The sequence below is a fragment of the Rhinolophus hipposideros genome (assembly GCF_964194185.1).
Source record: "Rhinolophus hipposideros genome assembly, chromosome: 21".
NCBI classification, from domain to species: Eukaryota; Metazoa; Chordata; class Mammalia; order Chiroptera; family Rhinolophidae; genus Rhinolophus; species Rhinolophus hipposideros.
In genome coordinates, this window is record NC_138067.1 from 42,830,818 (window position 1) to 42,845,497 (window position 14,680).

Consider the following 14,680-nt stretch of genomic DNA (forward strand, 5'->3'; position numbering starts at 1 on the left):
CATCACTCCAGAGGGATAATGGCAAAGAGAAGTGAGAGATCCAGAGAGAAAGGAACAGAAAGTTGGGAAGAGACAGAGATGGGGGAGGGTAGAGATCCAGAGAGTGGGAGGCTGACTGGGGGCTCGAAGCAGTATGTTACCCCTGCTGGGCTCTAGAAGGATGTTTTTACGACCCTCATAAACAGCTCAACCTGTTTCTCCTTCATCCTCTAGTCTTGTGGAAATTAAACAAAACCACCCAGGCCCAGGGGCAGGGTAAGTTCCTGGAGCTATACAACTTGAGGGACTGGGATCAGCCCGGCAGCAGCACGTCCCAGCAGGGAGGGCAATGGGGAGGGCGAGGATGATGGCCCAGGGCTTCCTCAGAGCCTGGGAAAGCCATCCTCTCCCACCCCAGGCTCAGATTCACCTCCAAGCCCTCCCACCCATCTTGCCCCCCCCCCACTGTCTCTCACTTTCTCACTCACCCTCATTCTCTTTGTCTCACCCAGGATCTCTTTCCCTGTCTCTCCCCTGTCCTTTCTCACTGTCCCTGACCCCCGACATACTGTCAACCCTCTTCTCTGGCTGAATCTGGGGTTTGGACCCACCTCGAAGAATCCTCCCCTCTCTGAGCCTCAATCTTCCCATCTGCTGGATGAGCAATGGGCCTGGGTTGGTGGGGTGATGGGGAACCAGTTAAACTAGAGGGTGCCAGGACTATGGGGACCCTTGGCGCTTTCCCAGAACCCATCACATTCAACTGTCTTGCAGGTGACACTGGCCCTTTAAGGAAGGCAGTGGGGAAAGGGGACTTTAATCACTGCCACAGGCACCCCGCCCCCTAGATAGGGGTTTTGGAGCAGAAAATTAATTTAAATCACTTTTTAATTAAAGATGCAAAGCTCTTCTGTGTGCCCCCCACCCCCGTGGCCCTCAGCCAAGGTTCAGGGTGGGGGAGCCAGTGGTCTGGGCCCCCAGCCTCGCTTTGTGTCTTGGGGGGTATGCTGAGGTCCCCTTCCTCTAGCTGATTCTGAAAAGAAGAAGTGTGGCCTGAGGGATAGTCCCAATGGGGGCTGAGTGGACAGGGATGGGGGCGACTTTGTCTTAACTGGTTGGGGGATCCAGTGAGGTCAATGAGGGGGTGTGATGTGGAGAAAAAAACACGGTTGTTTCTTCCATTGCTCTGAATGCAGAAGGACCCTCCAACCTCCAAAACGAGGAGGAGGGCCTTGGGCTCCTGGGCATCAATCTTTTTAATTAAAGAGTGGAGTGAGATGTTGGAAAGGGAAGAAACAGGAGCGTCTGGGAGAGAAACTGATGGGAAAGGCAAGGGAGGGGAGAGGGAGCCGAGGGGACTGCAGGCTTTCTCACTCCTCTATCCCCAGTCTGTGTGTCACACACACACACATACACACACACACACACACACACACACACACCTGTCCCATTTCTCTCTGACCTCAGGGGGCCCCCTCTTGCTAGCTGTGTCCTTAAATGGTCCTTGGACCCTGCACCCTTGAGTTCAGGGGAGGGAAAAGGTGGAGTCCAGGCCTGGGTCTTGCTGTGTGTTCGGTGTTTGCTGACCTCAGTGTGGCTGCCATCTGTGAGGGTGATGTTTGGGCCCCTGGGTGTCTGTGTTAGGAAGTGTCGTAACTGCACACGTGTGTGTGTGTGTGTGTGTGTGTGTGTGTGTGTGTGTGCATACCAGCGTGGGTGGGCACAGACTTGCAAATGAGCACCGGCCCAGAGAGGGGTCTCCCCCTTCAGCCCCACCCTCCTCCCATGTTATCCATGGGAAGGCCCAGGTCTTGCCCTCCCCGTTGAACCCTCCCTGAGTATATCTGGGGCACCCCCCCCCCCGAAGTCTCCCCAACACAGGTTTTCCCCGACCTTGGCTGTCAACCCCCACTGGCCTGGGTGGGACCCTCTTGATCGCCTCAGTCCCTGAGCCCTGACCACTGGGGCTGTGCCCACCAGGCAGGCCCCTTCCCAGGGACCGCCAACAATTCCCAAGAGCTGCTCTCAGGCTGTGGGAGCTGAGAGAGTGAGCAAGGGGCTGCTCTGGGCCCCCTCCTGTCTTCTTTCTTGGTCCTGCTGGCTCTTGCCTCAGTTTCCCCTCTTTATCATCAGCTCTGTGTTTGCCTCTCTGTCTCTTTCTTGGGGAACCCTCCTGACCTCAGTCCTAGGCTCTGCAAGGATCTGTACATCTGCTCGGGGAGGGGGATGAGGGGTCGTCTGTGTCTGTTTCTTCAGGGTGTGTCTGTCTCAAGCGTCTCCATCATTTTCTCTCCCTCTGTGTGTCTCTCTTTCTCTGGGTAATTTCTCAATCTCTCTGTCTCTGTGTGTGTGTCTGTCTCCATCTCTCTCATGCTTACTGTAGCTCTCAATCTCTTCTTCTTTCTTTCTCTCAGTCTCTCTCTCTCCCCCACCCCCCCCTCCATCTCTGGGGACCTCTGTCTGAGCCTTTGTGTCCCCACCTCTCTCTCTCTGCCCCCGCCCCTTGTCCCTGGGTTTCTGCTTTTCTGTCTCTGTTCACTGCTCCCCCACCCCACTGCCCAGACTTTTCATAGATGCATCGCCCCAAATCCCCAGTTCCTCCCCCTGCCTGGCCTGGCTCCAGGAGAAGGAAACATTTATCTTGGTGGGCCGCTCTCCCCCATCCCGCGCCCGCCCCTCTGCCCGCCTCTCGGGCCCATCCATCACCTGAGCTAGCGACTCGGGCGGCTCATTTGTCACCCGCCGACTGCCACCCCACCAAGCAATCATACCATTAGCCATGGCTCGGCAGAGGCCACCAGGAGGACTGGGCCTGACCCGGGCGGGGGAGGGGCACAGGCAGCGACTCCCCCCCCATCCCAGCTTCCTGTCTCCCTGTCCTTTCTCTGTATTTGCCTTTCTCTGCCAATTTCTCTTTGTGCCTCTGTGTCTCTTTTCTGGGTCTTTTCACTTCTCTCTTCCTTCTCCTCCTCTCTCTCCCACCTCCTTTCTTTCTCTGTTTCTCTTTCACTGTGTGCCGCCCAGTGTCTGTCCATCTGTCTGTCTCACATGTGTCTCCCTCCATCTTTTTCTTTCTATCTCTGTGTCTCTTTTTCTCTGGAGGTTCTCTGTTTCTCTCTGACTCCTTTTCTTTTTCTATCTTTCGTTCTCACTTTCACTCTCAATCTCTCCCTTTCTCTCTGTCTTTTTCTCTCAGTCTCCCCCCCCCAAACCCATCTCTTTCTGTCTCTGGGGATCTCTGTCTCTCTTGTTCCCTCTCCGCCTGTCTGTGCCCCAGCCCTCGGTCTCCGTCTCTCTTTGTCTCTCTTCCTCTCCCTCACTGTGTCTCTATCTCTCCCTCTCCCTGACCTGGCCCTGCTCTGGTCCTGACTGCCGGCCCATTTAATCTCTGCTGTTTTCTCCGCACATCTGTAGGCAGCTCCTCTCTCTGGCTTTGTGTGCTGGTTACAAGGGTGGAGGGTTACTTTAAACCTCTGGCACCATCTCTGCCCGCATTTTTCTCTCCCTCAGCATTGTGTTAAGTCTCTCTCCTCCAATTCTGTCTCCACGCTGTGTCTGTTTTGTTCTCTGGTCCCTCCCCCATCCTCCCTGCCTTTCTCCCCCCTTTTTCTGTTCCTTTTCCCCTCCAGCCCTGCGGTCCCTCCTCTGCTGACCCCAACTGCCCCTTTTCAATCCATCATCCTTGCTTGACATTTCCTTCCCTCCACCTCCAGGGAGAAAATTACAGGGAGAGGGCAGGGGAATGGGGAAGTGAGGAGGGAGGAGAAAGAGAGCGAGTGCCTTGGGAGGCACTGAGGACTGAACCCCTATCCCTTCTCTCCCCTAATCTGAGTTCCTGGAAGTCCTCCCTAGCGTCTGACTTCAATCCTGGGGGGGGGGGGGGACAGAACTCAGAGGAGGTGCCAGGAGCCAGCCGTTCCCTGTTCCCTAGAGAGACCAGAGCTGTGTGCTTGGCTGGGGCCAGAAGAGGGGGAGACCTGGTGCAGTTGTCTCTCCCCTCACTGGTGCCCATGCATTTTCCCACTGGGAAAGAGGCAGTAAGGCCCCTCAGGCTCTGCATGCCTCATTCCAACCCCTGTGACCCAACAGCAGCTGCCCACACTGCCTGCTACGCCCCTCCACCAGTGAGCTCTTCAGCCAAGGGGGCAATGTGCTGGGAGACAATCCCTAAAGCAGCCTCCTCATCCGTAGCCGGGAGTTAGTGAATAAACGCCCCAATTCCTCATCTTTAGGTTGGGCACCTTGGAGAGGGTTCTACAGTCTCCAGCGGAGCCCATTGCCCATAGGAGGTGACCTTTTTATCAACACACTTTTTAATGGCTTCCTTCCCTGTCTCCCCTCCAGTGTCTCCTGGAATCACCTCCCAAATAAACCACTTGCCTCCCATCCTTGTGGAGCTTCTGTGGCTTCTGTGGAGCCCAACCTAAGACAGTAGCCAGGAGGGGATATGGCAGACGGGCAGAGAGACGGCACAAGGGGCGTGAGATCCCCCTGTGACGGTGAATGGTACATGTCACTCGGCTGGGCCATCATACCCAGATGTCTGGTCAAACGTCACTCTAGATTTTGCTGTGACAGTATTTTTCAGATGAGACTAACTCATTTATAAATGAGTAAAGCAGATTACCCTCCATAATTGGTGGGCCTCATCTAATCAGTTGAAAGCCTTAAGAGAAAAAGACTGAGGTCCCCTGAGCAAGAGGGAATTTTGATTCCAGATTGCCTTTGAACTTGGGCAGTACCATCAGCATCTCCCTGGGTCTCAGACCTGCCCTGTGGAATTGGGACCTGTGGAATGCAGCTCCTATGACTGCACGTGCCAATTCTTTAAAATAAATACCTATCATCTATCCATCCATCTATCATCTATCTCCGTATGTATCCATCCATCTGTCTACCTATCCATCTATCTATCTGCACATCCTATTGGTTCTGTTTCTCTGGAGAACCCTCACTAATACTTCCCACACCTAAAATGTTGAGAATGTGAGAGATGGCAAAGAAAAAAAAAAAAAACATAAAAGTTTGAGATGTAGCAACAGATGAATGGATAAGCAAAACGTGCTATATTCAATGCAGAGGAATAGTACTCAGCCATAAAAGGCAATGAGGCACTAATGCATGTTGCCACATAGACGGACTGTGAAAACATTAAGCTAAGTGAAAGAAGCCAGGCCACGTATTGTATGATTCTATTGAAAAGAAATGTCCAGAACAGGCAAATCCCTAGAGACAGAAAGCAGATTAGTGGTTGCCAGGGGCTGGGAGTAAGGGTGAAAGTGGAGTGACTGCTAATGGGTACGGGGTTTCCTTTTTTGAGGTGATGAAAATGTTCTGGAACTAGATGGTGGTGATGGTTGCCCAATATCATGTATGTACTAAGTGCCACTGAATTGTGCACTTGAAGATGGTAATTTTATATGTGTATTTTACCACATTTTTTTTTTTTATTGGGGAAGGGGAACAGGACTTTATTGGGGAATAGTGTGTACTTCCAGGAGTTTTTTCCAAGTCAAGTTGTTGTCCTTTCAATTTTGGTTGTGGAGGGCGCAGCTCAGCTTCAGGTTCAATTGCTGTTGCTAGTTGCAGGGGGCGCTGCCCACCATCCCTTGCGGGACTCGAGGAGTTGAACCGGCAACCTTGTGGTTGAGAGCCCACTGGCCCATGTAGGAATCAAACCTGCAGCCTTTGGAGTTAGGAGCACGGAGCTCTAACCGCCTGAGCCACCAGGCCGGCCCCTTACCACATTTTTTAAAAAAGAGTTCAAGATGTAGAGGTACATAGAAACTAAGAGACAAGAGGCAGTGGTGGTGAATTAGCTCGAAAGATGGAATATTAGTTTCCTGTGGTTGCTACAAATTAGCACAAACTCCGTGGCTTAAAATGACAAATTTATTTTTCCATAGTTCTGGAGGCTGAGTCCGAAATCAGTCCCAATGGGCCACCGTCAAGGTATCAGCAGGGCTGATGTCACTTAGAAGGCCATGGGGGAGAATCCATTCCTCGACTCTTCTAGCTTCTGGGGGGTTGTGGCATTCCTTGGCTGGTGGCCACATGGCTCCAATCTTCAAGGTCAGCATCTTCATTTCAAATCTCTGCCCGGTTCACATAGGTTCCTCCTCTGCGTGTCGTATAATTTCCCTCTGCCTCCCTCTTATAAGGATCCACGTGATTGGGTTTAGGGCCGACCCAGGTCATCCAGGACCATCTCTCCACCTGCAAAGTCCTTTTTCATCATGTAAGGTAATCGTCACAGGTTTCAGGGATTAGGACACAGATCTCTTTGGGAAGGCTGTTACTCAGCGTACCCAGAATGGCCACCAACAGTTCCTCCCTCTATGCACAAGCTCCACCCATCAAAAGGTGGCGTCTATTTCCCAGCCCCAGGAATCTTATGACTTGCTTGATCAACAGAATGTGGGGGAAGCGACCCGAGCCTTACAGCTCCCACTGTGCCTCAACTGGAACCTGGCCACCATGCTATTAAGAAGTGGGTCTAGCCAACTAGGGGAGGAAGTGGGGAACCACTGGGCGAAGTGAAACGGCCTAGACCACAGACAGTGGTCTAGCCCCAGCCAAGCTCCAAAATGAACGCAGCACATTCTAGCCTCAGCCAACTGCACATGGAATACAAGAGCCATTATCAACAGACAGAATCTTGAGAAATAGTGTACATCGTTGAAGCCACCAAGTTTCAGGGTGGTTTGTTACACAGCAGCAGATAACTGATACAGAGACAGACAGACACACACACACGGTGAGGGTGGGGGGCTGACATGTGGAAACATGGAGTGAAGATACAGATGAAAAAGCAAAGCAGAGAAATTGAGAGAGATGTGTGGAATTAAGGAAGAGGAGACGGTCAACAAAAAAAGACACGTGCAGAGACAAAATGCAAAGAGAGACAGAAATTGTCAAAAAAGACATGGGCTTCTGTCAACAGCCCCAGCTTTCAGCCGACTGCCAGCACCACCTGTGAGCCTGGTGAGTTAGTTTTCTTAGACATCAGATAACCAAAGACTCAGCTGACATCTGACTGCAATTGTGTGAGACACCACTGAGAGATAATAACTTGTCATTTTAAACCACTGAGTTTTAGGATGGTTTTTGTTATGTAGCAACAGATACCCAGAACAAGATGCTTGAGGGGTCAGGTAAAGGTGGGTGAGGAGTAGGAAGCTGGGGGAGAGGGAGGTCTGTCTGCAGATTTATGTGAAGGAAACAGGCTAAGGACTTGGGGAACCGTTTGGGAAGATGAGACTGAGGAAATGTGTGTTCCAGAGTCTTGGGAAGCTTAGAGGATCAGGACTGAATCCAGCTGGGGAACTTGATCTTGAAATGGGTGATGCAAAGGCCCTGGGCTCGTTGGCAATTATTTCAGTGGTGATTTTGTCTGGTACCCATAATCTGATTGGTTAGTTTCTGAGTATCACCTCTGTGTGTTCATTCAAAACTTTTTGCAGAAGAGGCTGCTCATTTTCTTTCAACATCCAATCTCCACATTCCCTTAAAAATCCTCTATGATTTTTAGCATGATGACTTGGAATAAAAACTACGTATTTTTCAGCTCCCTCGGCAGCTAGTAAGTGTGGCCATGGGATTCAGGTCTGGTCCCTGAGATGTAGGAGGACATGATATGTAGAACTCCTGGGTAAAAACTTACAGAGAACAGTGGATCCTGCACCTCTCCTCCCCTTGCCATCCTTTTCATTGGAAGGAGGCCCCGGAGGTGAGCCATCTGGGACCAAACAGACGAGAGCCATACTCTAGCTACGTCACAGCAACAAGATAGAAGAAACACAGGTTTTATTGTCCGCATGAAAGAGAGTTGCCATACCAGATGTGGACTGTCACACAAAGAGAGAAATAAACTCATTGAAGCCATTATTATTTTGGATCCCTGTGAAATCACATCTAAACTTGTATCGAAGTACTATTAATAAAAATATGAATAGGAAGCCCTTACAAGGGCTTACATACAGCCACCCTCTCCAGGTTCCAGAAGTCACTCTTGTCCCTCAGTTTAGGGGTGACACCCCACCTCTGCTAGCCCCCAGGGAACTGCGCCATCTCTTATCTGTTGCCCTCTACCCTGCACATCTTTTGCTGTCCCCTTCTTACACTCACTCCCCTCAGTCACCCAATTCTGTGCCATCTGTGTCCTGACACAGTGACCTTGCCCTCACACATCCCCTCCTGACCACCACCTCTTGCACCTTCTTTGGCATATGTGCCCCACTGCACTGTGCACCCAGTGAGAGCAGGGACATTTGGGTCACAGTAGGGCACCAGGCACGGAGCTGGTGAACAATCAACAAAGTGAATTAAAGAATCCAGGAGGCTGGAGGGAGAAGAAAGAATATTCCACCTGGTCCCCTTCTTCCAGGGTTTGGTGATCTAGCAACTGGGCTTGGGTGGGAAAGCAGGTTTATGGGGACTCTACCTGTCTCTGTCCTTCTGAGGCTGTTCCGGATGGGGAGTGTAGGTGTGTGTGTGTGTGTGTGTGTGTGTGTGTGTGTGTGTGTGAGAGAGAATGAAATATGAAAGTAAGCAAGCAAGCTAAGAATACCTGGAAAGTATAACTATTTCCATCTATTGAGCTCTTACTATGTGCCAGCTATTATTCTAAAACTATATATAAACATAATTATATTAAATTCTATATGTAATTATAATAAATTATGTATAATTACATATATAATTTACAGATATAATTTAATGCAACAGCCCTGTGAAACAGCTACCACCAGTCCCATTGTTACTGCTATCCCCATTTTCTAGATGAGAACACTGAGGTACCAAATGCTCTTACGCCAGAGGTCAATGCCCTCCTGCTCCACACCTCTCCCCACCTTGGCGGAAAAGCCCGCTCATGACACACATCTTCCTCCAGCAACTCCCTTCTCTACTGCCAGATTCTCCAAAGTGTGGTATACAGGCTCTGACTCAGTTTCCCCATCTGCCACTCCCTCCTCACTCCAGAGCAGCTTGACTTCTGTCCCCACACCGTCCACTCAACTGCTCTAAATCCTGGGGTCACTTCCTAGTCCTGACGCTCCCCACCTCTCTTTTCGGCTTTGACTTTGTTTACCACGCCCTCATTCTGGAATTCTCTTTTCCTGGCTTCCAGTGCCCCAGTCTCCTGGTTTCCCACCTACCTCTCTGGCGCGCCCTTTGCCTTCGACAGGTCTCCCATTTTCCACGCGCCCTACATGTTGGGGCCCCTCAAGGCACTGCCCATGCCCCTTCCTCACACTAGACACTCCCGGGGCAGCCCCGCCCTCTCCTGAGGCTTTCCTCTCTCGCGTGCAGCCCCCCCGCCGGGGCTCCAGGTGTCCCCGGATGTCTGCCCTCTCTGACGTCTCTGGATGCCCCATAGGCATCTTGTGCTCAGTCTGTACTCACCTGAATCCAGCATATTCTCCAAGCAGCCAATTCTTCCGACTTACCCTCCTTGGTTCCCCAAGCCCAGAGACCTCGCTCTCTGGAAACTCTTCCCGCTGCTCCCCCTGCCGGATCGACTCTCCACCTCTCTCCCTCCTGCTCTGTGGCCCAAGAAACGGACCTGTATACACCACACCAATTACCTCTCTTGACCTCTAGCTTCTGGTTAAGTTCAGCCAATGGGAGACACCAGCAGGAGAGTAAGGCCGGGGTGTTCACTCTCTTTCCCCTTTCTCTTTTGGCGTGGACTGGGGGTGCCTGTACTCTCCTCCACTACTGCTGCGGCGTCACAGTTGAGACACTCGGCTCACGTATTCAAGCCCAGAGCATAACTGCTCCCTCTATTGCTGGTCTCACGTACTGCACATTTCCTCTTTTGTTTTCCCTAGCCCTACCCACCCCTTAACGTCCCTTTCATTCAACTCTTCCTGGCTAGGCTGAGTGCACCATCTCTTTCCCTGCCGGCCCGATCCATTCTGTCTAAATCACCCCCTTCTGACCATTCCCCTTCCCCCCACCCGACTCCAGGACACCCTCCTCTGCTGCCCCAGCCTCTTCCCTGATCTCCCAACCTCCAGACTTACAAGTGGCCAAAGGAACATTTGAAAATGTAAATCAGATGATATCAACTGCCTGTCCCGCCCACTATCCCCCACTGAAATCCCTTCCAAAGCTCCCCTTTGTTCTGAGGATAAATTCCAAGCTCCACTGCATGGATGATAAGGTAGCTTATAATTGGTCCTCTTGAGCTGGCTTCACTCCCCTCCTCCCCACACTCCATTCATGCTAACCACTTGCACGAAAAACACTAGTAACTCACAAGTCTGCACACCTTTATGTGGGCTGTGTCTTTTATCTGGGGAACCACACGCGTGCACGCGCGCGCACACAGCCCCCTCTCCTATTTCAGCATTCTGAGAAAGTTACTTGCTTTATTCAGGAAATCCCCCCATCAACCCCAGCTCTCCTGCTCAGACAAACTAAGTCCTATTCTTTTGAGTTCCCAGGATGCTCTGTGAAGCGGAATAGTTTGTTGCTGATGAAATAGGGGCGAGGCTAGTGAAGCTCCCAGGTGATGCGTGAGGGCGTGGCTGGGGAAGTTGCGTGGACTTAATGTGGCTGGTGCGTGTGGGTGTATCCTGCAGAGGACTGGGGACCTGGAAAAACCCAGATCACCTGGTCTATTTCACAACTGCTGAAATCTCAAAGAGCTCATTAGCTTCCTCCTCCTGAATTCCAATTTCCCACGGGAAGGCTGTTTTCCAGGCAGAATTTCAAAGTTTTATGGCAACTTTTACAGAAATCACAGAGAAAAGAGACAGTGACTGGTGCTGATGAGCTGGAAGTAGAGAAGGGGAGTGGGTAACAGGTCTGGGATGCTGGGCCAATGCACGAGGATGACAGAATGCTAAAAAACCGTGGATTCTGGGGGTTGCAGGGTCATTCTTAGGGTCCCAAGAAGTGGGCAGCACTCCCCACGCCCCAAGTGTGCCCTTTGGGCAGGAAACATCAACAGTAAGAAAATGCAGATGGCCTACCAACAGATGGGTGGCCTCCAAAGTTAAAGATGCCCCCCCAGATTCCCTGGTCCCAGTCCCACCCTCCCACCCAACCCTGCTCCCCATCAGGCAGAGATGTGGCAGCATTTGCTGGCTTGTAGCATTGGTCCTCTGGGACCCTCGGGCTCCTCTTCGAGGGTCCTGCCCGGATTTGCTGGCACTGAGGGCAAAATAAGCCTTCTAGATTGTCAGGGGAGACCAGCTGGACTCCCTTTGATTTGTGGCCTCCTCCCCGAAGCGGATTCTCAAGACTGGGGGAGTCTGCTGCCTTCACAAAAGTAAAGTCTGTCACCCCCTTTCCCCAAGACATGCACCCTCCCGTGACCCCCCTCTCCCAAACACACTATATACACACACAGGTCCCCCCTCCAAGGAATGCCTGGGCTCTCAGAGGTAGTGGAGGAGAGTGCGGGCGCTGGAATGTGAGAAGTTGCAGGTCCAAAAATGTGCCCCCTCCAGCTGTGAAACACCAAACTACTCCCCTCCCTTCTCCAAACTTGGAGAATTAGCATCTCCCAAGGGCCTGAGTGGAGAAATCAGGGGAGGTGTGCCCCCCTTTGTGCACTCACCCACCCGTTCCGTCCCCCTCCCCTGGGGGATAAATGGAGCTCCCTAAAGGCTGGGAGAAGGGCTGAGATACTCAAAACCCTAGGATGGATCAGCCCCCGTCAAGGGTCCCTCAGGGAGGACTAACTTCTGAAGCCCTGGGAACAGGTCCGTGGTGGTGGTGGTGGCAGCGGCGGGGTTCTCTGGAAGAAGGGAGTCTTACTGGATAGGTCAAGATTGGGAGAAAGATGACAGATTCTCGAGCGGGTCACTGAGGGGCAAGTTGGGTCCCTGGGGAGGGGCCTCCAGGTGGAAGTTTCCCCTGGGGTGTAGACGGAAACTAACAGGAATGGGCTGGAATTGCGGGCAATCACAACTCCCGGGGGGAAGGGAGGAGGCTGTCGGTGGGGACAGAGGACAGGGGGGATCAATCCCCAGGAGGCAGGAGGCCGAGTCTCAGGCAAGGGGCCGAATCCCCGGAGGACGGAGGAGCCCCGTCCGGAGCAGTGCAGCGGTCTCCAGGGGGCGGCCGAGTCTCTGCGGAACGCGCTAGAAGCCTCGGATGTGGCAGTACGCCTCGAGGCTGGCGAAGAGGATGTAGAGAAACCAGAGGCCCAGGAAGAGCGCGGTGGTGGCGAGCTTGGGGCCGCGGGGGCCGCCCAGCTCGCCGCCGATGTGCGGCCGGCGCCGGTACAGCAGCACCGCGATGCCCACGAAGGCGAAGACGGTGAAGAGCGTCACGGAGAAGGCCAGCGTGCCGGTGCGCACCTCGAAGGGGCGGCCCTGCACCGCCCAGTACACGGCGGCCACCGACCAGGCCACGCCCAGGCCCAGGAACACGTTCACGGCGTTGGAGCCCGTCACGTTGCCGATGGACGCGTCCGCGCACTGGTCCTGCAGCGCTGCCACCTTGCTGGCGAACGTGTCTGCGGGGGAAGAAACGGCTCAGAGGGGCGCCGCGGGCCACTCCCGGGTCCTGGCACCGCCTTCTCCGCCACCCGCTTGCCATAAGGCACTTCCCAGAATATCTAACGACAGGCCTGGTGGGGTGCAGACCCCCGTCTCCCGCTTTGTAGCTCTGGACAGACGGGAAGGGCGGGAGGCCTTGACCCCACCCGAAAGGCAAAGTCGGTCAGCATCCCTATGCCTGCTCTCTACAGCACCAGCTGCCTGCTTTCTATGGAACTCGCTGCTTTATTTCCATGGGACTCACTTCCTGCTCTATATGGGACTTGTCTGCATTCATTAGGCCCCACTGCCTGCTTTCTATGGGACTCGCCGCCTGCTTTCTATAGGACTTCTCTGCATTCCATGAGATCCACTGCCTACTTTCCAGTGGGACTCGCCTCCTGCTTTCGATGGGAATCACTTTCTACTTCCCATGAACACACTATTTTCCTATGGGCCCAATCATCCCATGGCCACCAGGCTGGACAAAATAAGTGTTAGGCTCCACCTACATGCAACCCTTTCCTGCCAATTCCCCACTTGGTTTCTGTCAAGCAAACAGCCGGTTTCTATGGCCTCCACCCATTCCTGAATATCTTACTAGTAACTCAAGTCTCCACGGAAGGCAAACATCCTTAAACCATTCCCCAAAGGTTGCTTTCCACAAGACCTACCACCAGCTTTCTAGGCCAACAGCGCCATCGCCTGACTGGTGAACACATTGATGTGAATAACCAAAGTATCAGGTTCCCCACACCCCTGGCCTTCTAACTTCCCTAGGAATTTCAGTCTTGGCCACCTGGTTTCTAAGGCACCTTCCCTCAGGTTTATGTGGGAAGAGGGGATCTTTGATGACACATACACTATAGTCTCTGAAGCCCCACCATCTTATGGCACCCCGTCCTCCAACCTCTGGTTTCCACTCTGCCCTCTCATCTTCATTAAAGCTTTGAGATTCACTGGCCTGCTTCTTATCATGCCCATCAATATAGCTCCATGGAACCTTCCATCTGGTTTCTTAGTGGGGCGGGGGGACAGGAGGGGGAAATTAACATCTTGTTTCTACCATTTCTCAGAGCCCTCGTTCTATGGACATTTTACCTCATTGTTTTCTGGGGAGGATTCAGTTCACATATTGACTCTATCGGACCCCTGCCTGCTTTCTCTAACGCCCCACCACCATATTTCTTTGGGACCCACCACACGGGCTCTGCATGACTCCATCACACCTTGTTTCTGCAGGACCTTTCTCTTAGTTCCAGTGCCTGGCTTCTCTGAGGCCCTACCCCCAACAGGTGGTCTCCCAGGGGGTTACCGGGGATGGAGGTGCCCAGGGCCACAAAGACCACGGCGTTGACGGAGTCCTTGAGGCCAACGGTGCAGCCAAAATGAGAGGCGAGGTCCCCAATGAGGGCAGTGAGCAGGCCGATGAGCAGGATACACACAGCGAAGCAGGCCCAGCCGTGGCAGTACTCGGTGGGGGGCACGCAGGCGAACAGCACCTTCCAGAACACCGTCAGGAAGTGCATGACGTAGTCAAAGCACGAAGGCAGCCGCTCCTCCCGGGACCCGTCCTCCTCCTCCTCCTCGTCCCCTGTGGGCACACGACCCAGCTGGGGCACACACCCATGCCTCTTTCCTTGCCTACACAACCATAGTCTTCAACATCCAGACAGCGAGTCCCGCAAAATGAACTGCTTTCCCAGAATCCCTTGAAGCTAGGTGTGGACATGTCAGCAGCTGAAAAGTTACTTTCCAGAATCCCTTGCAGATAGGAGATTGTATAGGCCCAGGTAAAAACATTTACTTTCCTAGAGAATCCCTTCAAGCCAAAGGAGGCCATGTGCCCAGCTAAAAATATCCAGCTTCCCAGAATCCCTTGTGGCTAGGGGTGGCCATCTCCCTAGCTAAATAAATTCCTTTTCCTAGAAGCCTTTACAGCAACTGACAGCCATGTCTGCAGGTAGAATATTCACTTCCTCTGATTCACTGCAGCTAACAACAGCCGCGTGCTCAGCTAAAGATACTCCCTTTCCCTGGGTCCCTTCCTTGCGGCTGGAGAAAGCCATACTCGTGTGCACAGCTAACATTAGTCACTTTCCCAGAATCCCCTAAGGCTAGCAACAGCCATGCCCTCAGATAAAAATATTCACTTTTCCAAAATTCCTTGCAGCTAGTAGTACTCAGCTAAATATTTGCTTTCC

General features: G+C 52.7%; 1 protein-coding gene across 4 annotated transcripts in view; it reads right to left on the bottom strand.

Moving 5' to 3' along the window:
• Positions 1 to 7,768: 7,768 nt before the first annotated feature.
• The window catches only part of SLC8A2 (solute carrier family 8 member A2), a 31,362-nt gene continuing 24,450 nt past the window's right edge, over positions 7,769 to 14,680 (bottom strand). For 2 of the 4 annotated variants that reach the window (XM_081032466.1, XM_081032464.1), the window contains exons 9-10: positions 13,792 to 13,978; positions 7,769 to 12,454 (exon numbers count right to left, since the gene is read on the bottom strand). In XM_081032466.1, coding sequence (XP_080888592.1) covers positions 12,078 to 12,454; positions 13,792 to 13,978 — 564 coding nt within the window. In that variant the 3' untranslated portion in view covers positions 7,769 to 12,077. Of the gene's footprint in view, positions 12,455 to 13,791; positions 14,071 to 14,680 lie in introns of all 4 variants that reach the window. The other 2 variants (XM_081032465.1, XM_081032467.1) reach the window with 1 other exon arrangement.